This window comes from Felis catus, chromosome A1 (genome assembly GCF_018350175.1).
Source record: "Felis catus isolate Fca126 chromosome A1, F.catus_Fca126_mat1.0, whole genome shotgun sequence".
In the NCBI taxonomy this organism is placed as follows: Eukaryota; Metazoa; Chordata; class Mammalia; order Carnivora; family Felidae; genus Felis; species Felis catus.
The window spans coordinates 137,632,942-137,656,671 of record NC_058368.1 but is presented as its reverse complement, the minus strand read 5'-3'; the positions used below and the strand labels follow the sequence as shown (position 1 = coordinate 137,656,671).

Genomic DNA, 23,730 nt, shown 5'->3' with positions numbered 1-23,730 from the left:
CTAAACGTGTTCTCTCACGCTCAGCGAGGTTAAGCAACTTGCCTAAAGTCACCTAGCTAGTAAGTGGCAGAGCTAGCGTTCTAGTTCAACCTAGGCTTTTACTCCTCCCTGCTTTCCCCATCAGGGTAGCATGACTTACTAATTACAAGTCCGCTGACTTTGTTGTTTTTAATCAATAGTATCATTGTGTTTAATACTCAGCAGGCTGTGCATTGGTCAGGTCTGGGCTGAATCCACCCCAAACCCAAGGAGCCTGGAGGAATTTTGGTAACCATGAAGATGCTGTCTCCTCTGGAATCTTCCAGACTTCATAAGTAAGGCTTTTGTATGTCTCTTCTTTACCCAGTCCCCATCTATAATGCTCCCAGTATATGGTAATAGACTTTGTACAACTGAAGGGAAGAGACTGCTTTGAGGTTCCACGAAAAGTTACCTTTGCTTAGAAGAGTTTAGTAACAGGTGGTTCCTTGGCCACCTTTGTTGGCCTCCTACAACGGTATTTCAAATCAAGCCACTTACTATATCGACCGTGTAGCATGAAGGAGCACTCAATAACGGACATGGCTAATCTTGGAAATGAGATTTGTCAACCCATCAAAATTAAGGACAGGGGAGAGGGAAGCCTCTTTGTTTATTTGGGCCATTCTGGTTCAATGAGTGTGGGTGACAATGAAATTTACTCATGAGAATTTTAAGTCCTGCCCCAGAAACACCAATTAAGTGACAAGCTGTCTGCTTCTCTCTTCATACTGAGAATAGTCTTAACTTATCTTAACATGGGACCCACAGCAGAGCTGTGAGGGCAGCACCAGTTCCTGGAGGGTGGCGGCTACCTCCCTGGACCACAAGAGCTCTGAGGGCATGTACACCCAGTGCCTGGCTCACTGCATGCCAATACGATGAGCCTCCAAATGTTTGTTGCTTAAAGGGTTGAATGAATTTCTGAGAGCCTGCAATGCTAACCGTGACTAATGTTACCTTAATACAATGGTTGTCATGCGGATGAAACCCAATCTTAAAAATACATGAGAAATAGTTATAGAATCCATGTAAAGCTGGGTCCTTTGTGGCTAATCTTAGCACATTGTCACACTTAAAGGAACCAATTAGGTTTCCCTACATGTAACCGTAAAGTCAAAATAATAGTGGCTTAAACAAGATTTACAACTTTATTTCTCTTTCATTTTAAAGAAATCTAGAGTAGACAATCAGGCAGCATCATAATAGTCACTAAAGACCCAACTTTTTTTTCTATCTTTCTCCTCTTTTTTTTTTTTTTTTACATTTATTTATTATCAAGAAACGGAGAGAGACAGCATGAGCAGGAGAGGGGCAGTGGGAGGGGGAGACACAGAACCCAAAGCAGGCTCCAGGCTCTGAGCTGTCAGCACAGAGCCCAACGCAGGGCTCGAACTCACAAACCGGGAGATCGTTGGCCTGAGCCGAAGTCGGACGCTCAACCGACTGAGCCACCCAGGCGCCCCTCTCCTCCATCTTTATAATAAGTAGCTTCTTTTCTCAGGGTCACCTCATGGTCCAAGCTGGCTGCTAGATCTTCTGTGATCACATGTAAGTTGTAGTCTTTCAGAATGAGTAAAAATCAGGAAGTCAGAAAAGGAATTCCCCTAGCTGTGTATTTTCCACATAGTCTTTCTGGAAGTCCTATCCCAAAACTTCTGCTTACATCCAGTTAGCCAGAACTTAATCATATGCTCATACTTAGCTGCAAAGGAGACTGGGAAATGTAGTGTTTTAGGAAGACACCTTAACAGTCCTTTTCTACCCCTGTAGTGTAGGCCAGCTGTTCTCAACACTTAGGCTCTTGAAAACCTTTTATACCCTTAAAATATAGGGAGGAACCCAAAGAATTTTTGATTATGTGATATATATTAGTATTTACCATATTAGAAATTAAAATAAGAAAATTAAATATTGTTTATTCATTATAAAATTAGTATATTTTATATCAAATATATTAATATGTTAGTATATTGTATATCATATCATCACATTGTACACTTTAAAATCTTATCATTTTACTTGTGAATTATACCTCAATAAAGCTAGAAAAAATTTAAAAGCGCTCCAGGGTCTTCAAAAAACTTAAAACATAAAGATAAAAATTACAGGGGCACCTGCCTGGCTCAGTTAGAAGGGCGTGTGACTCAATCTTGGGACCATGAGTTCAAGCCCCACGTTGGGTGTAGAGATTACTTAAATAAATAAATAAACAAATAAGTAAACTTTTTAAAAAATTAAAAATAAATTAAAAATTTGTTTAATTTTTACTTTAATTAATTTTAAAATTAAAATAAATAAAAATTATAATTATATACCCTTTATGTGTTAAATAACATTTTTTCCAAAGTGGAAAAGAAAGGTGAGAAGAATGGTATTTCTTTTCAATTTTGCAAATTTTTATAAAAGTATCCAACTGAACAGAAGACAGCCAGATTCTTGTATCTATTTCTGCATTGAATCTGTTGCAATGTGCTGTTTGGGTTGAATTATATGAAGAGAATCTGGTTTCACACAGATGTGTAAGTTGGAAATATAGAAATATTTCTAAAGCTTTTCAGATAATTGTAGATAGTATTCTTTGACACGACACTAAAACTCACATGGCCGTTTCTTAAAGGCTAATTGCAGTATGGAATCTGAAATCATAGCCATGATTATTTTGTGGTCTATTCCATGAAAAGCCATTGGTCTATCTAGTGTGTTGAATGTATTTTTTACACGCACATGATTTTGTAATATCATGTGGTGCTCATGTGGAAAATATTCATTCACTGAGTTATGCCGACCTTTCAAATGTTAACATTTCATTATATAATAGAGTTTAAAATCACATTTTTAAATATTCTTTTATGGTTTTTTTTTTGAGAGAGAGAAAGAGAGAGGTCAGGGAGGGGCAGAGAGAGAGACAGAGAGAGAGAGAGAATCCCAAGCAGGCTCCACCCTGTCAGTGCAGAGCCCGACGTGGGGCTTGAACTCAGGAACTGTGAGATCATGACCTGAGCCGAAACCAAGAGTTGGACGCTTAACAGACTGAGCCACCCAGGTGCCCTTAAAATGACATTTTTAAATACCACTTTGATCTCAAAAATAAAGTCCAGTTTTAGGGAAGTTGTCAAACTCGTGATGACAAATAAAATTTTCAGAAATACTAATTTTCGCTTGAAAGGTTCAATGTTATCATTAGCACTAAATGCTGTCAGTTATTTCCCTTGAAGTGACAAACTGACTTTGTTCAGTTTTGAAAGACTATCCGCCAGGTACACAAGTCTAAGTAGCCATGGTGCCTCCTGCCACGGGCCTTTGAGAACCACAGAGTAAGCTGGGAGGTCAGCCAGGGTGTCACTTAAGCACAGGGACCAGAAAGGTGACCCCTGAAGGTGAGCCCCCAGTGACCTCTGAGGGGCCAAATGAGGCAGAGACACGCTCTAGTCTAAACCTGTTCTCTTTGGAGCTTTATAGACAGAGATTTTTGTTTTCCCTTTGCAGTCTCTTTGCCTTCTGAAAAATTCCAAGCATGTTTTCGTGGCTCCTGTTCAGACTGTTGAGGGATCAGGGAGTCCTTCCTGGCTGACGGGGCGATCAGACCAGCCCCAGAGGCCCAGAAGGAAAAGCCTCAGCTGGAATGCAGGAGGGACCCAGAGGGAAAGGGCCCGTGGCTGCTGCAGGCGCTGATGTCCTTGCACAGACCCATCCGGAGTGGGAAAGAGTAGGAAGGGGGGCACAGTTAATCCTACAGCTCCTTCTGATGAGGAAATTGGGTAGCTAGAGTTACTCTCAGTTTCATCCCCAAAGGTCCCAAGGTACTTGAATTGCTGCTGTGGTGAGCAGTTTTTCAAGGTGTGGAGGCAGAGGCTGGGTTGAGAAAACTATCAAAGAAAGAACCTGTGGAATCTGACTCATGACTCTCTGTGCCGTTGTTCCATTGAGATTGGTCACTGTTTACCTAACATTGAACATTAGCCAGCAGAGGACTTTAGCAACAACATATATGTGTGAAAAATCTTTCCCGCACAGGGTGAGTGACGGACAATGGAACACTCTGTTCTCTCTCCTGAGACCTTATGTGTGTATGTCCATGTAAAAGTGTTATTCATATCACAGTATAAACATACCACATTTGCATCTATGTGCCTTGTGTGTATATCTGTTGCATATATAAGCAGCGGTGGCAATGAAAATTATTTACTCTAGGACTCAAGAAGATGCTGTTAACAGTAAAAGTACATGGGGAAAGATCATTTCCTTCTCTTCTTCCTCTTTCTAAAAATAATTTTGTGAACAGATAGTAAATGAGCATGGTAAAAAAAAAAAATCCATTAGGGGCACCTGGGTGGCTTTGTCGGTTGAGCGTCCAACTTTGGCTCAGGTCATGATCTCGCGGCTCGTGGGTTCTGTGCTGACAGCTCAGAGCCTGGAACCTGCTTCAGATTCTGTGTCTCCCTCTCTCTCTCTCTCTCTCTCTCTCTCTCTCTGCCCCTCCCCTGCTCATGCTCTGTCTCTCTCTCTCTCAAAATAAATAAACATTTTTTAAAAATCCATTGATTAGCATGGACTAAAGTGAAAAATGACCTTCCCATCCTCTGCTCCAGAAACGATTATTACCAGCCCTTATGTATTCATTAAGACATATTAAATCTATTTTAAAAACTGTAGGGGCGCCTGGGTGGCTCAGTCGGTTAAGCGGCCGACTTCACCTCAGGTCATGATCTCATGGTCCGTGAGTTCGAGCCCCGTGTTGGGCTCTGTGCTGACGGCTCAGAGCCTGGAGCCCGTTTCAGATTCTGTGTCTCCCTCTTTCTCTGACCCTCCCCCATTCATGCTCTGTCTCTCTCTGTCCCAAAAATAAATAAATTAAAAAAAAATTTTTTTTAAAACTGTACACATACATTCCATCTTTTAAAATTTTATTTTTTTAAACTAATAAATTGGAAGATTCAAAGAGGAAAATCTCTGACTTCTTACACAAGCTTCACTTTCAGCCCGTTGTGTGTAGACATATTTGTGTGTATGATTTACACACGTGTAGGTTTTGTGCTAGAGGACAAATTCTTTGTTCCAGAAGAAAACTTCTGAAACCCAGAAAACTGATTTCCTTCCCAGTTCATCTGGTTATTAATCTTCTTAAAAGCTCAAGGCAAATAAAATTCCCCTATCTGAGACCTTTGTGGTATCCCAAAGGCAGGTGAGAATCATTCCCATGGAGTTGTCTTCACTTTCTGATTTGTCATCAGTTCTTAAGAGCAATCCAGTAACGGTTTATTTAGTACGGCTCGCTGTTGATTTTATAACCAACTGCTGACTGCCTGGGACATAAAACTCTTGATGATTTACTAGTAGTAAATGGGCAAGAAATCCATAAATCACATTCTATAAGAGGGTATAGGTGAACACACACACACACACACACACACACACACACACACACACACATCCACCTTCAAAGGAAGAGTTGTAGGCATGTCCAGAAAATATATTCATTTTTAACTTGAGGAGAATTGGGAACTCACTGGTGAGAGGTCCACAATCAATGACCTCTGCGAGTTAAATTGTACCAGGTAATATTTTAATGTTCAGCAAGAGGTTTTGCCAATTATTTCTTAAACAGAGACTGTGGTTTCCACTTCTGAGATGTTCCAAGGAGTTTTTATGATTTCTGAAGGGAAGAACTTTTTTTTCCTAAAAACTTTTGCCTAACAAGTCAAAACTGCTAAAGGTTGCCAGAATTTTCAGATACTCTTGAAAATATTCAGCAACTCATAATTATCAACTAAACATTCACTTAAAGATTGCTTTGTGTTTTTGTGTATGTATTTTTTCTAGGCCTATGTTTAGAAAAAAATCTCTAATAATGTGCAAAAATTAGAAGAAATAAGTTTCTTCTTCCAGGGAAGTCTTAGAGTTTCAGGGAAGTGACAAAGGAGGAGATATAAAGTAAAAAATCTTGAAAAACATTTTGGGTTGGAAAGTGAAATTTAATAAATATGAATCTGCTACTGTGAACAATTTTCTGGTTGTCTGCCTCCCAAAATACAGTATAAGGTAACTAGAAACTTAGGATGCATTTAGCAAAAAGCTAATCTCATTTGGTTTTTGAATGAAGCAAAATGAAGAGGTAAAAATAAAATAGAGAAGATTGGGAGTAAGTTGAACAGTGATTTAGATATTTGATGACCTTAAGGAAGTGTACATTTTTTAGGTGTAATCATGGCATGACTCTTTTTTTGAGTCTTTACCTTTTAAAGATACACAATGAAATATTTTTAAGATGATGTGATTTACTTTTTAAACATCCAGTTGGGGATGCCTGGGTGGCACAGTCAGTTAAGCATCAGACTCTTGATTTTGGCTCAGGTCATGGTCCCAGGATCATGGGATTGAGCTCTGCACTGAACATGGAGCCTATTTAAGATTTTCTCTCTCTTTCTCTCCCTCCCCGCTCTACCCCTCCACACCTCACACTCTTCCTCTGTCAATCAGTCAATCAATCAATCAATCAAATATCCAGTTGGGTTATACAACTGGCAAATCATTATATTGTACACCCGAAACTAACATAATGTTAGATGTCAGTTATACCTCAATTAAAAAAAAAAAATCTTTACAAAATAAAATAGAAAGAGGAAAAACCCTGAAAAAAAATAATAAAAATCCAGGTGGGGGGATTGTGGGTGGGGGTGTCAGTGAAACAAGCTCGGCCATGAGTTTTGAGGTTGGGTAATGGATGACCCCGCAGGGTTTCATGTACTATTCTCTCTACCCTTGTAGTTGTTTGAAATGTTTCACAATGTAGAAAACAGCAGAACAGCTAAGTTGAAGCGGTCATGTATCAGCCATTTGGAAAGCTCTTCATTTATTTATTTCATATTTGTTACTCAACAGGAGCCGGGTGTTCGTTGTGCAGAGGGCTCTGCATGAGGCCTTTGGTGAATGCCAAGTGGTGTGAGTTGCGTTCTGCAGACAGCACCCTGGTTATCTCAACGGGCAGGGACACTACTGAGAACTAGGTGGGAAGCTTTCTTTGTTGATAAAAGGAGTCTACCTGACAACGGTTACTACGAGGAGCTTCTGTTTGGGGGAGAAACATCAGCCGCCTGGGGTGCAGGGTTTCAGCCAGGCCTGCTCCAGGGATCCAACAGTAAACAAGGCCCATGAGGCGCTCCAGAGGTCAGAAGCTGAAAACAGACACCCACAACCAGCTCTTCACAAACAAGAGTCTTTATTTTTATGATGTACCCCGCCCTCTGTCAAAAAAAAAAAAAAGTGGGGAGAGCATTATTTAAATGGCTGGTTTTGTAGCAAAGAGCTTGAAACTCAGATCAGTGCCCGGCACAGTGGAGCCAAAGGGAAAGGATTGATTGATCGCAGGCTCTGGGAAGCCCTCCACCTCTGCAGGACCCCTCCCTCTGGAGTTCTGTAGAAGGGAGGAAACACACACCCAGATTGCACAAGAGATCCAGTCCTTGGTTGGCCCAAATGGATCAAGAAGAAGTCCCAGGAGCTCTGTGAAAGCTTCTTCCCCTTGGTGGCTGGGCCTCACTTCACAGGCCTAGATAATCCCTCTCCTGCCCTGTCAAGATCCTGAGGTGTTATCAGTCTGTCCAGCCAAAAGGCCCAGCCCAAGTCGGCTCCCAGGAGAAGTTTCCACACAACATTACATTCTTCAGAAACCTGTCTCCTTTGATTAACAAGGCCTTTTAGCTTTCTTTTGAATTCTATATAGATGGCCAGAACGCACCCACACACGGTGTCCCGCTAAAGGCTGAGGGTGGAGAAGTGTCTCCTGGTGTTGGGGTAACCTAGATCTGAGCTTTGCCAGCAAAGTCAATGTTACACCCTATGTGACACTGGGTTTACCCTAGCCAGTAAGTGTTCAGAATCATTATCACAGCTCCCTCCTCATTAAGAGCATTCAATGGCTTTCCAGTTGCTCTGCCGACACAGACTAAAATGGCTGACAAGGCTGACAAGGCCCTAAAGGTTCTGGCCTGGGCACCGAAACTTTGAGCACGTTCCCAAAGCCAGGGCCACTTTGCACACTGATAATCTCAGGGTGGATAGCATAGCAGGGGCCGGACAGACTCTGATTCACTAGCCCCACATCACAGTCCTCCATTCATCCCTCATAAGATACTGACAGAAAGAATGATAAAAGGCAAATATCCGGATGACAAACTAAAAACTCTTCCAGTCAAAGAGACCGAGCACAGACTCAGTGTTGGAATCCAAAAGCCATTCAGTGGGTTTTCTATCATGCTGGCACCTGCAACCCCCGAGTGAAGACAGAGACCATGGTGTCTTGAAGCAAGAGAGCAGGTGGATGTAATTCTCGGGTAGCAGAAGGCCCCTCTATTTGGTGCCCTGCAGTAGCAGAGGAATACTGTTTACACAGCCTGTAAGGTGCCCCCTTAATACTGCCTCCCGCTTAGGGGGGATTGCCAGGCATCTCCCTCCTTCTCTTTGGGTATCAGCTACTGTTCCCTCAGCTACCAGGACAGTCCTCAGAGGTCAAGAGACATCCGTCACAAAGCTTTCCTGCGTGAACAGTGCTCCCTGGGGTTCTGCAAGGCAGGGGCCTTGACTTCACTTCCTCAAGCAAGCCCTCATGATCCTCCTGACCGGTCCAGAGCTATGAGACCCCTCCTGGATGTCGGAGAGTAGTTGATCAGATCTGTCTCCCCTCCTAGACTAGAAGCTCTGCTCTTCTGTTGGTGGGCTTTCTCACTGTTCTATCCCCACTTGGCCCATGTCCTACCAGGGAGTAGAAGTTGAATGAACAAGTTCTCATTTTCCCACCCCCTGACTGTTCCAGGCCTGCCACCCACCTCGAGCTCCTGACACTCTGATGCACAGTCTTCGGAGGCAGCGATGACCTCTGTGTTGGCACTTTTTCTCTTTCTTGGAACAGGGATGGTGCTGAGTAATTTTGTTGCCTGGAGCTAAAAACTCCCCAAGGCCACTTCCCTGCGTGTGGGACTCGTGGCATCACTGAGATAAATCGGCTTTCCTGCCTGGCCTGCTTCTACACATGGACACCCTTTCCAAACATCTTTTTGTGATTTGACCTTCCCTTGATGCTCATTATAACTGAAATCCAGGAATATAGAGTTGTGGGATGGGGGAGGATGAGCAGAGCAAGGGGTGAGGGAAGCAGGCACGCAGGGCTCCAAGTGTCATTGCCAGTAGGCATGCCACAGGTGATGCTCAGCTGTGTCCCTGTCCCCAGACTTCCTCCCCAGAACCAGTGGCTCTCAGTTAGGAATCCAGTATTTCATGACTATTGTTTCTGTAAACAGAATCACTTTTTTCCATTACTTTCTATCATCACACATCAAAACGAATTCTCATATAAAAAGGTTTTGTTCCTAAGATATAATACAGATCACAATAATAATAAACCAAGCATATTTTAATCATATCCTTGGAAAATGAGATGTTTTTGATAAAAATTAGTAAAAATCATGAACATGGTACCAAAACGTTAAGGAATTGCTGAATCCTGTCTTCCTCTGGGATGAGCCTCCCTTATCTCGAGTGACAGGAAAATATTTTCTTTTAAAACTCAATGGTCGTAACTGTCTCTTCTAAAGTCTTCGATCCGTGGTGGTGGTTTATTACCCAGTTCAGATTCAGGGAGATTAAAGCCACCAACTTCTTTTATATAGAAGATGAGCTTCTGTTGACCATAAAGATTGTTTCCATGATCCATGATTTTCCGGGTATGGACACGAGGCTCTATTTTGTCTAATTGAGCAGAACTCATCAACAGGTGCTTATAGAAGCACCCATGTTCTGTTGGTCCCTGGGCCCAGGTGGCTTGCGTCCAGCAGAGATCCTAGCCTGGGTGGACCCATCAAGCTTTAGCCTTGCCAGTAGTCCTTGTGACCCAGTGATAACTTAAGGATTTATTGACATCATTATCCTATTATTATTTATTTTGTATGGTTATTATTTTATTTTGTAGCCAGCTACCTAATACTTTTTGAACAGGAGACGTTATTTTACTTTATTCAGCTGTTAAAATGTTTTGCAGCCGTTAAGATACCCAGAGCCCTCAGGGGACGCCGGATGGCAACCGAGTTGTTTGGGGATCTGCAAACCCCCTTTGAGGGGCTGAGAACCGGCCCTGGGAAATCTCCAGGTGAGCCTATTTTCTCTTGCCCACCTGCTACCCACCCCCCCACTCTCACTTCCATGGAAACTTCTAGAGTCCCAGCAGCCGTGATGTTTCCCTTGGCTGCCGGAGCTCAAATTGAGACACCAGTGCCTTCCTGGCAAGGGGTGGGTTGTGGACAAAGAAATAAAATTTCTGCCCATGAACCATATGCGGGAATGTCCAGCTGTACCAGAAGGAAATATCCCCCCACCCCGGGCCTAATTTTTACCAATCTGAGACATGTTGGTTCCCATTTCCCCTCCCACCGCACCCCCTTGAACGGTCTCCATCAGGCTGCCGAGGCTGTCCTACTGTCTAGACTCTGAAAGTCACGGCATCCGACACCTCATTCGTCAGCAACAATGACTTAAATGCTGTTCCCTCAGCATCATGGTCTAGCGAGGAAGGGAGTATATTTCCTCATAGGGAGGAGGAGAGAAGCAGGTGGAGTCCTCTTCTCCCAGCTGTGTCTCTTCCAGCTGGTCAGCATCAGGGCCGGACCTGGCAGTGGGAGCAGAAAACACAGACCCGTTACAGCCCACGACGCGTGTCTCAGAGCCGACGCCGCCACCCTGGGAAGAGGCCACACAGACCTTCGCATTCTCCCGGCACCTTCCTTCTAGACCGGACAAAGTCACGGGCTGTGACTGTGACACCCGCAAGGGGACCGTCCCCCCTCCACACCACGTACCTGTCATTTCCACCAGCCACGATCGAAGAGTAGTCTTGCTCTCCAATAAACGTGGCGTTGTCTGGAGGGTAGATGGTGTAGTACTGAGGAGGACTTGGCGTGGCCGTCACCACCCCTCCAGGTGGTATGAGACCACAGGGGTTCACCACTGGCTGCAGGTAGGCGGCGTTGATCCCAAGGGGCTCTTGAGAGCCATAGGGAGGAGGGATATATTGCACCACAGTGGCCCCATGGAAGGTGATGGGCTGGTTGATACCAGTGAAAACAAATGATTGTCCTCCCGCCGTCTGCTCCGAATCCAGAGCCCTTTCCTCACTTTCTTTGCACACCTGGCAGGAGAGCATTTTGAACTTGCACACAGCAATCAGGATGAATGTCACTCCGACCGATAGCAGGATGGGCCCAAGGAGCTGGGTCCATTCAAAGTGAGAGACACCTTGGTATTTGATCCAGCCCATGATGGTGAACGTGATCCCCACTAGTCCCAGGAAGATGCCTGAGAAGAGCAAGGTGGCCCCTGCCTTGTCATCATCGGACACCTGGATGTCAGCGGTACTGGGTGTGTAAGGAGTGACCGAAAACACGTTGAGAGGGAAGTCGTCCAAGCGGCTGCCGCCCTGCTCCATCGTCCGCACGCAATCACCCCGCTTCCCGGAGGGGAAAGGGATTATGAGAGCTCCTCAGAGCACAGCAAAGCAATCACAGGCTCCGATTAGTTATGGAAGAACTTTGGGCCTCTGTGGTTAACAGAGTATAACAGGCAGAGGCCTGAACTTTGTTTAGAAGAGTAAAGGTCTGAGAAATGAAGCTTGAAGTTTTCTTCTACATTGTCCACGATTGGCGGGCCTCTGTTTTACAATTCAGTGACAAGCCCTTTCTCATTCACATTCATTCATTCATTCATTCATTCATGAATTCAAAAAGTGTTTGAGCCTGTCCTTTTGTGCCATGAGGTGCTTTTCTAGATGCTAAAGGAACCGCTCCCGGGCCCTGTTTGCATCCTGCCAAAACCAGGATTCTAGAAACGGCAGAGGGACCTCCGGGGCCTCTGGCAGAGCAGGGGCCCTTGATGTACCCATCGCATGCTCAGACACCTAACCCGCTTTTCCTGCTGGGTCAACTCCCTGGAAGGGAACAGACACACATTTCTTGACTGTGTCGTCCTTCCCACGTCAGGGGGCTCGACCTGTGATGACCCTTAACCACCCACAGCCCTCACCGAGCTCTTAGGCGCTGCTGTCTTCTGGTCAGCCCATATGCCTTTTGCTTTCAGCCTTGGGGAACAGTTCCAACCAGGGGTGAGGAAGGACCCCCTAGGAAACCTTCCTATGCACCACATCAGTGGCAAAAGTTGAATGAGCGTCAGGTATGACCTGGCATCTAGGGGACACCTGCTGCCGACCCTCCCTCTGTGGTGGCAGCACGGTCCCTGGTCTCCAAGGTGAAGTCAACACCGGCTCTTTTTTTAAAGGGAACATTTTTTTTTTATTAATTGTTTTTTTTGAGGGGAGGGGTAGAAGGAGAGAGAGAATCTACAGCAGGCTCCATGTTCGGTGGCTTTTTAAGCCTGCTGTGTTTGCAACCAAACTCAAGCTAATTCAGAGAAGAAAGCTTGACCTTTAATGACATTATCGGTCATTCATGATTGCAGAACTCGAAAGCGGCCCCATAAATTTGTTCCTCCACAGAATAGTAACTGTAATCCCCTTCCTTTCCTGGACAGGCCTTACCCAAACAGATGTGTCTCTTCAGTGGTCAAATATTATATTAGCTCCCTTTCCCATTAATAAGCAGAGGTCTGGGAAAAGAGTTGCTCTCTTGCCCTAGACGAGGCTTCCAAACTTTCCTAATGATACAAATCACCAGGGCCACTTTCTTTAAGGGCAAAATCTAAGTTCCTAACTCAGACCAACAGAATCAAAACTTCCAAGGAAGTGTGAATGCCCCGAGTGGCTTTTATCATCGGAATCTTTGTTAACCTACTCCAAGTTAATCCCAAGAGCTGCTGGAAGACCAGTGGACTTTGTTTCCCACCCAAAACACCTCCCCTCTGCTACGGGACAAGGCCTGTAATCTCTGACTTCATTTCCAGCTGGGAAAGCAAGCAGGTGACCCCCCTCGGATATCGTCCCAGATGTGTCCTTAAGCAGCCAGATGGGCTGGTGGTGCATTTGAAGCTCTCTGCCGCTTTTCCCGCTGAGCTAGATCAAAGACCCAGAGAAGCCAGCTTTTCTCTCTAATCATAAAAATTCTGATCAGCTAGCCTGACATTCTTTTCATGCTCTTAATCCCTGAGTTAACAGTTGAAACAGTCCTTGGCATTTAGAAAAAGCTAGGCTCTCAAAATTCTTCTTCTAAACCACTCAGTTTATATTTTTCATTTGTCTGTAGCTATGTCCACTTGCAGCTAAGAGAGTAACTGGGAACACTGAAGGAGCAGGGCGGAGGGATCGCCTTTATGAAAATACCCCATGAGAGCAAAACTGGAATGACTTTCACAGCAGACAGTCCAGGAAATTCTCTTGTTACACTTTCAAGGTCACCTTGATTTAGCTTCTCCCTCCAAAAGCTCAAACTCTGTGTATATGGTAAATAACAATTAAAAAACAAAACAAAACAAACCCCTAACAAACTGAATTCAACAGCATATTAAAATGATTATGTGCTATGACAACCAAGTGGGATTTATTCTTGGAATGCAAGGATAGTTCAACATTCAAAAGCCAATCAATGTAATACATGAACAGAATGAAGGGGGAGGCGGGGAACCCAGTGCTTATATCCGAAAAAAAGTGTTAGGGTTCATTGAACATATTATGGACCAGGCATGATTCTGGATATTTAATATGCATGGTATCATTTCACCCTTTTAACAACCAGGTTATAGTCAATCAAGAAAATGATGCTGAGCTCCAGGGCCTGGGGTCACTTGCATATTTGACCACTGCAGCTTCATGGCAGCGGGGCCCTGGACACCCACGACCACAAAATAACATCTGACTCTGCTTTTCCCTCTAAAGTCATTTTGACTTTAGTCATTTCTTAGTTTAGATCCTACTTAATTAATGATGTGCTTAATTTAATTCTTATGTATACATGATTTGCATATGTAGATAACGTCTAGAATTACGTACGGTGTTACATTTACATTTGAGTAGATTGCCTGATATTTCAGCCATTAATGTATTTCATCATGGAAAGAGACATTTAAAACAATAAGATTATTTTAGGATGAGAAAAAAAAAGACCCCTATGCTGGTAACTAAGCTCCAAACCATCCTTAGGTACTCTGCTTTAGCGAAGACTCTACCAAGGAGATTTTTCCTTTGCCAGGTGGCTCCATGTTAGGCTCTGCCCATAGGGCGCACTGGAGGGAGACTGCAAGAGAAAGAAATTACTATTTCCTGTTTTGCTTGCTGTTACTGTCAGTAGATTTCATCATTCTGGCTGTGACAGTTCCAATTTCTAGGCGTCCCCCTGCAACACACCCAGACCAGCCTCACGGTGCCCCTTCAAAAATACCAGCAATGTATTGTATATTTGCAAGGTGCCAAGAGAGTACATCTTAAAAGTTCTCATCACAAGAAAAATTATGTAACTATCCATGGTGATGGATAGTAACTATGTGGTATACGTGAAACTAATGCAATGCATGTTGATTTAAAAAAAAAATGACCGGGGCGCCTGGGTGGCGCAGTCGGTTAAGCGTCCGACTTCAGCCAGGTCACGATCTCGCAGTCCGAGAGTTCGAGCCCCGCGTCAGGCTCTGGGCTGATGGCTCAGAGTCTGGAGCCTGTTTCCGATTCTGTGTCTCCCTCTCTCTCTGCCCCTCCCCCGTTCATGCTCTGTCTCTCTCTGTCCCAAAAAAAAAAAAAAAAAAAAAAAAAAAAAATGACCAGCACCAGCCAGACAGTGCTTCCTCCCCAGAGGTTTTTGGTTGTTGGTTTTGTTTACTAGATCACTGGTTTATTATGAAAGGATATAACACAGGAACAGGCAGATGGTATGGGGAAAGGGCGGAGCTTCCACGCTCTCTCCCTCCAAATCTCCATGTGCTCACAATCCTGGATATGAGCACACATGTGAACCTCTCCAGAGGTTCTTGGCCCAAGATCCTCAGATGCCAGCACTAGCTAAGTGCCATTTTCTACTCAGAAAGCTGGGTCCCGATTCCATGGGGTCTCTTCTCCAAGCTTCTGCCTCTTCCAGCCTCTTCCTTTTGCCCCCCAACCTGCTACTACCTGAGTTACCTCAGTGCTCACTTTGTGCTTTTTCAGTCCCCCAATATCTGTTTAATTTCCTATATTAAATCTTTCTATTAAAATAGCTGGTAAAGTTTCTGTTCCCCTAACTGGATCCTGACTGATACATAATATTAACAGTGGGGTTAGGAAACAGACCTACAAAAATGGGATTATGGGGTTGGTTTGGTCATTTCTTGGCCTCAAAGATAGTACTGAGCTCCTTGTCAATGAAGAATGGGATGTTAGTAACCTATGGCATGCAGTAATATCAAAACTAATCAAAGCATCACTTGTAGTAGGCTGTGAGGAAGTTCCTGGTGAAGAAAGTGACGTAACGACCAAGTGGCTGCTACATTTAACCACGGTGGTAGCAACAATGGACTATGAGGTCTGTGGGAGTAGGGTGGCTGCATTGGAGTGCCCTAGAATAGTTAAAAAGAACATTAACAAGCTCAAGGCTTTAAACTCTCAGCTCAAGTAATGGTCAGGAAACCAAAGAGCTTCTACGGTGGCCCTAAAAGAATGTCTTTTTTTTTTTTCTAGTACCTGCAGGGCTGACCTCCCTAATAATCAAACACACAACTCAAATATGCAGGTTACATAATTACGACAAAAGTTTAATTTGAAGCCTCATCAAGTATGTCCTATGCAAGGTCAGGGGCTTGTGAAGGATTGGGCTCCTGAGATTTAGAAGGAGGACACCCATGGAAACTCAGATGAAGTTGATAATCTTGAGCCCCCAAGTCATTCTGAGCCATCCTTGTTAGCAGAAGCAGCTGTGGCCTCTTACTCTTTTTGGAGACACCATGGTAACCTCAACTGAAGTAGCAAACGATGCCTCGTTTCCTCAAAATTCCTGCTAACCACCCCTTGTTGCCTCTGAACATAATGGATCCGTTTTCAGCACACTCTAGGGAAGTGGTACACGGTTCTGACACAGGAGAAAAGATCTTACAGTCTCTGTGATCAAGGAAGTCTCTCCCTTCAATTTTAAAATTCGATTTTCATTGCAGTGACATTATGTGCAATGAAAACATCCAACTTCCACCTTGCAGCTGTTCAAGAATATTTACCATTGAAACTTGACAAATACTTGGTGACTAAGCCAACTTTGTGAGCCTTTTGTCATTAAGGTGAGCAATTCATTCATTCCATTTTGTACAAAATTTGACCCTTTGTAGGATATTTCTTATTCAATGACTAAAAATAAGAATGACTCATAAAGCAGTGGTTCTCAAAGCATGATCTCCAGATCACCAGCATCTAGCAGCTTGTTAGAAATGTGAATTCTTGAGGGTGCCTGGGTGGCTCAGTTGGTTAGGCAACTGACTCTTGATCTCAGCTCAGGTCTTTTTTTTTAAATTTTTATTTTAGTTTTTTTTTTTTTTTTTTTGACAGAAAGAGAGATGGAGAGAATGCACAAGCAGTGGAGAGGAGCAGAGGGAGAGGGAGAGAATCTTGAGCGGGCTCCATGCTTAGTGCAGAGCCTGACTTGGGGCTCTGTCCCCCAAGCATGAGATCATGACCTGAGCCGAAATCAGGAGTCGGATGCTTAACCAATTGAGTCACCCAGGTGCCGCCCCCCCCCCCCCCCCCCCCCGCCCAGGATCCCATCTTATCGAAAATTTCTGTGTCAGTTATTATCCGAGTACCTGGGACATGTCCTCACAGACAACATTATAAACCCAAGCTGTCCCCCTATGGGTTACCCTCACTCTTCGCCTTGCTCTCTACTTGCAGCAGCTGTGGGCTTGAACGAACCAGAGGCAAAATGACTCTCTTTAAGACGCAGTTACAACTAAAAAAACAAAAAAAAAAAGTAAAAAGGGGTACCTGGGTGGCTCAGTCGGTTGAGTGTCCAACTTCCGCTCAGGTCATGATCTCGCAGTTCGTGAGTTAGAGTCCCACATCAGGCTCCGTGCTGACAGCTCGGAGCCTGGAGCCTGCTTCGGATTCTATGTCTCCCTCTCTCTTCTCTACCCCCCACCCCGCACATGCTTTGTCTCTCTCTGTCTCAAAAATAAATATTAAAAAAAATTTTTTTTGAAGATGCAGTTACAACGACAAAGGAAAGCTAATCAACTAAAACTACATACTTCCAAGAAACAGCTCAGGTTAGTGCATCTGCCATTTAGCAAATTAGTTGTTTGGGAGATCAACCCAGATCCATGACTCTATGTAGAATAAAGACTCGGTACATCATCGACATCTATGCTTGTGTCAGAACATTAAAAGTTGATCTCAGTCTTTCACTAATTATTCAAATATGGCTTTTTGGCACATTAAAATGTATCTTTTGCGGCCCCTGAGTGGCTCAGTTGGTTAAGCTTCCAACTCTTGATCTCAGCTCAGGTCTTGATTTCAGGGTTGTGAGTGCCAGCCCCAAGTTGGGCTTCATGCTGGGTATGAAGCCTCCTTCAAAAAAAAAAAAAAGTATCTTTTGATAAAAGCACTCTTTTTGGTTTGGCTAACTCTTTCGACCTAAACTTTTTTCAGCCACATCTATAGAGCAGACCCACCTTCTTCTGAGGCAGTCATGACACTGACCTTGCAGGAAATTTCAGGTAGTGTTTTATTTGCTCGTTTGGTTGTGGTTTATGATTTTATAGAAATGGAATCACGTTAATCTTCGGCTCTTTTTTTTACCTAGCAGCTCATACCGTCTTTCCCAAATCCATACAGTTTATTTTTAATATTCTGACGAAAAGGACTGCTTGTTACGGTTACAGCTGAGCATTTCTCCAACAAGATATATCAAGATATGAAATTGAGATCAAGGATTAAGCTCATTTTTTGCCACAGTAATAAAATCCATAACCTGAATAAGAATCCAGGGTAAAAAAAAAACATTTAAACTTTGGTAGAGGCACTGTTGTGGCAAGAGTGTGGGAAAACCGACAACTTTAAATTGTGAGAACCTAACTCGGTACAACGTCTTTTTTTTTGGAACAGAGTGATTTGGCAATATCTATTACAATTGAAAATGCACATACAGTTGAATTCAAGAAGATGCAAGTATTTTCTTCTAGTAATGTAACCTACATATATATTTTACACGAAAGAGTGTCTTAGCAGAATAGACAATGAATGTCTGCACTGTCAGTGCACAGCCTGCTTGGGATTCTCTCTCTCCCTCTCTCTCTGCCCCTCCCCACCCGTCCCCCTCCCCACAAAAGAGCGAGCAGGTCTATAAGAACAGGTATGAGATGATCTTTAAGATGTGTTGTATACTGTTGTATAGTATGTTTACTATGCTACCATTTGCAAGGAGAAAGTGGTATATGCTTGTCACTGAATGTATGTGCTTAAAATATCACTGGAAGGATACACAATAAATTGGGAAAGAGAAGTGGCTGGGTGTTCCAGTTATCTGTGTATAGCAAACAGTGATCTATATAACAAGCCACCCCCAAACATTGTGGCTTGAAACACAATTCCGTAGGCTGACTGAGTTTTGCTGGGCAGTCTGCTAGGAATGCAGCCATCTGTCAGCCCAAGACTTACAGACTGAGCTCAACATCCAAGATGGTTCACTCACACGGCTGGGAGTTCTGCTGGCTGTTGTTAGGAGCTCAGCAAGGTTGTTCACCAGAGCTCCTACCTGTGGTCTTTCCATGTGATTTTTTCCAGCACGGTGCCTGGCTCTCAAGAGGGAGTGTCCTAAGAGTGAGCATTCCATGGGTCCCAGGTGGAAGCTGCAAGGATCTTACGACCTAGCTTGGAAGTCTCAGAATATCACTTCCGTTTCATTCTGTTGCTCAAGCAGACCACTAAGCCAAGCCAGATACAAAAGGAATGGAATTAGATTCTTCCTCTCTATGGGAAGAGTGTCAAGGACACAGTGCATGTGGAATAGGAGATAATATTGCCATCCTCTGGAAATACAATCTTCCATAGAGAGATACTGACTTTTTTACCGTTTAGTCTGTGATACTTCTTGAACCTCTGTCCACATGGACACCCAAGTGGGTTTCAAGATTTTAGATCAACCGCATTTGTAGTTGTTTATGGTCGGTTAGTAACCTCATCCTTCTTTACAGACAAGTTCTCGGGGGGACTCATGGGGGTTACACTGTCACAGCTCTCAGTAACATCAAGTTCTGAATTGTCCTGAGTTTCTTGCACATTTTCACTGCTTGTCAGGCTTACCCATCAAACTTCCTGTTTTTAACCACCAACCCACAGTCTTAGTTAAAAATTGTAATTTTGAAATGATTATAGTTCAAAGAGATCAATGAAAAGTGGCACTGAAACCACAAAAACAGAGTTATCAGAGAACTCTTGTGGGAAGTGAAACTAAGCATGGTCATGCATTTGTTACCAAAACATTTGATTTCAGCACATTGTGGTGGGAAGGAAACTGCTTTGTGGAGACTGTGTGTGTGTGTGTGTGTGTGTGTGTGTGTGTGCGTGAGATATCAAATGCCTGGAACCTCACCCTTGAGAGAGAGGACTCTGCACTTAAATAAATGTCAGGTGTCTATAAATCAGTTGGAGGTGGATATTTGAAGGAAATCTCAATATTAAGAATTATCTACTAGCCAACTTGTTTCATTTACTTGAATTATGTCTGTGACCGCAGTTTATAGTCCTCTTTTACAATTAAAAAAAAAAAAAACCATGGTGGTTGAATCATAGCTATATAGTAGTCATGCAGAAAATCAAAATTGTCCCTGTGTATTTTACTTTAAGAATCACCAAATATGGAGGGGGGGGGCGGTGAGGATCGCTGTCGTATGGACTCTGAGCATTCATCCCAGCCTCTTGCTTGAGTTTCCTAATACCCATGTGAGGGGCACTGCCTCAGTTTTACAGGTGATTAATCTCAGCCACAGGAAAGGGTGTTATCTGACCAACCAGCAGGGCAGGAGGGCAATCTGTTTTCCTAAACTGTTTTTAAACCGCTCTTCCATGAAGGGCACGCGCCTGCTGACGAGCGATCCCTCTGTGTTCCTGAGCCAGGCTGGGTCTGCTGAGGGTCACTGAGACAGGCGGTTCTTGGGATGTTCTCTCCGACAACCTTTACATTTCTTTTTTCGACTGAACTGAATGTTACCTTGGTGGTGCTAGAATGTAAGTCACAGCCACCGACATTTCCAGCAGGCAATAAGGTGGGCCCCCCTAGGGGCAGAGCTCAAGGCCTGAGGATCTTCTGAATGGGGTAGGTCTGCACCAGGCAGTAGCTCCCTTCCAAATTTGGAAATTTAGGTACTTGTGTTTACAGCCATAAGAAGTTCTGGGCTCTTAAGGGAGCCGTGTAATTAGATTACACTCACCTGGATAATCCCTTTTTGCATCAACTGTGTCATATAACATAATGTAGTCACAGGAATGATATCCCATTCACAGGTTCAGGGGGATAAAGGGTATGGAATCTCTTGTGGGAGCAGGAAGGGCATTTTTAGAATCCTGCCTACCACATTCTGGTTCTGCTGCTGGGAGTCAAGAGAGCATTTAAGAACAAGTGATCAGATGAGAATGACTCTCCTGGGGATATGTTTTCCCAGGCTTCGTTGGCATTAATTGCTAAGTAGGTTTAGGTAACATTTGCAGTGGGTCTTATGGTCCTTAACGTGTACAATTTACCCTCAGGCCATGGTTCTCACAGTGTGGGCGCAGGACCAGCCTCATCAGCATCATCTGGGACCTTGTCAGAAATGCAAATTTCGGGTCGCGTCCCAAACCTACTCAATTAGACGCTCTGGGTTTGTGGTCCTGAGATGTGTGTCGTAACAGGTGATTCTGATGCTACTCAATTGAGAACTATTTTTCTAAAGTAAGTCCCCAGTTTCTTCCTTCCTTCCTTCCTTCCTTCCTTCCTTCCTTCCTTCCTTCCTTCCTCCCTCCCTCCCTCCCTCCCTCCCTTCCTGCCTTCCTTCCTTCCTTCTTCTTTCCTCCTTCCTTTCTTCTTTCCTTCTTTCTTCCTTCTTCCTTCCTTCTTTCCTTCCTTTCTTCTTTCCTTCCTTCTTCCTTCTTTCCTCCTTCCTTCTTTCGTCCTTCCTTTGTACCTTCATTCCTTCCCTCTCATTTCTCTGTGTGTGTGTGTGTGCATGTGCATAAATCAGGCCATCTCTAGTGACTTCCGTTTCCAACAATCTATGATTCTGTGAATGTTATTAAAATGATTACAGTGTATAAACTAAAAGGCACAGGTGTGCATCATCTGTGTGTGTGTGTGTGTGTGTGTGTGTGTGTGTGTGTGTGTGTGAGTGAGCTTACATACGCACAGTGGCTGAGAGCAGTCAAATCCTGGGTCCACTAATTACTAGCTGTGTAGCTGGGGCGGCTGCTTAGATTCTCTGAGGCTCAGTTTCCTCATTTACAAAAGAGGCTGCTATGTTTCCGATTCTGTGTCTCCCTCTCTCTCTGCCCCTCCCCTGTTCATGCTCTGTCTCTCTCTGTCTCAAAAATAAATAAACGTTAAAAAAAAAAAAAGAGGCTGCTAATAGTACCTATTTCGGAAGGGCACGAGGGTTGAGTGAGACGACATGGAATGAGTCCGGAGCCTAGTAGCTCAGTGACTGTCAGTTGTAGTTATTTTATCTTGCTACATTTAAGTGTTCCCCTTGGGTTCTTGAGGAGCTGGGTCCCTAGTAGGGCTGGAGTACCAGGCCCAAGTCAGGAGGCCCTGAAACCACTGCCCGGATACTAAGGATTAGCTGAAGGTCAAGATGAAACTTCTCTGATTCTCAGGGTCAGTTTAAGTCATCCCACTACAAAGGGAGTCATTTGGGTAGAGTGTGTACGTAATCCTGTGGCTGCCTCGGTGTCCTCCCCTGGGAAGCTTGAGGAGATCACATAGCAACATAGAATCAGCTGAAATGTGGAGAAAAGAAGCTGCAAACAGTGGGCCTTTTTTATCTGTGTGTGTCTGCTTATATGTTTGTTTATTTTTGGTTTTTAATTTTCTTGTTGCTTTTCTTTGTTTTGCATCTTGAAAGGAGCAGAAATAGTTAAGGCCTGGAAGAGGGTCAGGATGTGCCTCTGTGAGGAAGCGTGTCAGGTGGGACACCCCTCATTCCCCCCCCCCCCACCCGACTTCAAGGGACCCTCATCCCACCCCGACTTCACGGGCCTCACCAGTCAGGCTTCGAGGGATCTCCCCAGAGCTCGCTAAGAGGCCTGAATAAAGATGAAGACCTCGTCGAGCCAGACACAGGGAGAGAGAAGAGGCCCCTCAGCAGGGTCTGCTTCCTCCAAGGGGAGCTCCGCACTCCTCAACCTTCTGGGTCATCCTCCTGTGCGCTGATGTGGGAGGGAAAGCAGAGGCCACCCAGTGTGAATTGCTGCTGTCTGAAATGGAAGCCATTCTCCCACGCGTAGGCAGGCAGTGACATGAGGGGCTGAGCCCCACAGCTGCTCCCCACCCGCAGCCTGTTCCCAGGCACCACATGGCTCCTTTAAGCTTCGATGCCACCAAGAGAGTGGCCCAGCCTGGGAGACACTGCTCTGCTAACAACCGCTAATAACCACAGGAACTCTCCCGGTGGGATGCGGATGCTGGCCTGGTCCTCTTCAGCCCCAGGAAGAGGAGTTAGAGCTTGCCGATACGTGCGCTATTCGAGGTGGGTCTCTGGCTGAGGTCTTAAGCGGCTGCCATATGTCCACCAGTCTTATGCAGGAGGTGAGCTCCCCCAGTGAGAGCTCTTAGGACTGCAGACCGGCCAGGTTCCTGGAAGGCCTCACCATTCAGAGTTAGAGGCCCAAAGGTGCACTCATAACCGTTCTTGCCATCCAACACTTCTCGTATTCCCCATTAATGTGTCTGCATATTAATCCACTTGGTCCCCTTCATGCAGACCAAAGTTGGCCAATGTGGGGAGTGATTACAGATACTGCCTTCTCCCCTCTGTTGCTCCAGAAAGCCCGTCAATAATTTGATTCCAGTTAGCTGGAACCCTGGGCAACAGAACATTCTGCAACGCTAAACAATGTTTATAAAATGTTTATAAAAAAAATTTGGAAACCAACACCCAGCATCCTGAGGATATATTTTTTATTTTTATTTTTTTTTTAATTTTTTTTTTCAACGTTTATTTATTTTTGGGACAGAGAGAGACAGAGCATGAACGGGGGAGGGGCAGAGAGAGAGGGAGACACAGAATGGGAAACAGGCTCCAGGCTCTGAGCCATCAGCCCAGAGCCCCACGCGGGGCTCGAACTCACGGACCGCGAGATCGTGACCTGGCTGAAGTCGGACGCTTAACCGACTGCGCCACCCAGGCACCCCTGAGGATATATTTTTTAACTGGTGCTGGGTAAAAAAGTGTTAGAAAAAAAAAAAAAAATGAAGTCCGTAGCACAATATAACATATGAAAATAAAAGATCCATACACAAAAGAATACTCCTAAAACTACAATGATATTTTTCACATTGATGTGGTTGCCTGTTTGGAGTAAAGAGATTAGCGATAGGAATGGAGAAAGCAGGGAGAGGGGAGGAGAGGGGGTGGAGCGGGGAGGAGGGGAGTGGGGGAGGAGGGCGCAAGGGAGGGAAGAGGAAAAGGGAGGGGGAAGGGGGAGGGAGGAGGAAGGGGCGGGGGAGGGGAGGGGAGGGGAAAAACTTGTAATGATGATAGCCAACTATGTCTCAAGGAGTATGAGTAACTCTATCCTCTAGA

General features: G+C 44.5%; 1 protein-coding gene and 1 long non-coding RNA gene across 2 annotated transcripts in view; one reads left to right on the top strand and one right to left on the bottom strand.

Annotated features, from left to right (window-relative positions):
* Positions 1-23,730, top strand: part of LOC111561407 — a 28,570-nt gene that overhangs the window by 3,242 nt on the left and 1,598 nt on the right. Inside the window, exons 2-8 of the long non-coding RNA XR_002743986.2 lie at positions 205-314; positions 6,901-10,159; positions 16,123-16,242; positions 17,159-17,223; positions 17,606-20,885; positions 22,051-22,112; positions 22,585-22,674. This is a non-coding gene — a long non-coding RNA (uncharacterized LOC111561407). The remainder of the gene's footprint in view (positions 1-204; positions 315-6,900; positions 10,160-16,122; positions 16,243-17,158; positions 17,224-17,605; positions 20,886-22,050; positions 22,113-22,584; positions 22,675-23,730) is intronic.
* TMEM174 (transmembrane protein 174) lies at positions 9,407-11,599 on the bottom strand. The gene is made up of 2 exons (XM_003981057.6): positions 10,866-11,599; positions 9,407-10,675 (listed from the first exon to the last, which is right to left on the bottom strand). Exons 1-2 carry the CDS (start codon positions 11,489-11,491, stop codon positions 10,570-10,572), a joined length of 732 nt encoding a protein of 243 aa, XP_003981106.1. The 5' UTR covers positions 11,492-11,599; the 3' UTR covers positions 9,407-10,569.

Coding starts and splice junctions, on each gene's coding strand:
- TMEM174 (XM_003981057.6), bottom strand. CDS start 11,491: ATGGAGCAGGGCGGCAGCCGCTTGGACGACTTCCCTCTCAACGTGTTT. Junction 10,676..10,865: donor GTGGCTGGTGGAAATGACAG/GTACGTGGTGTG, acceptor TCCCACTGCCAG/GTCCGGCCCTGATGCTGACC.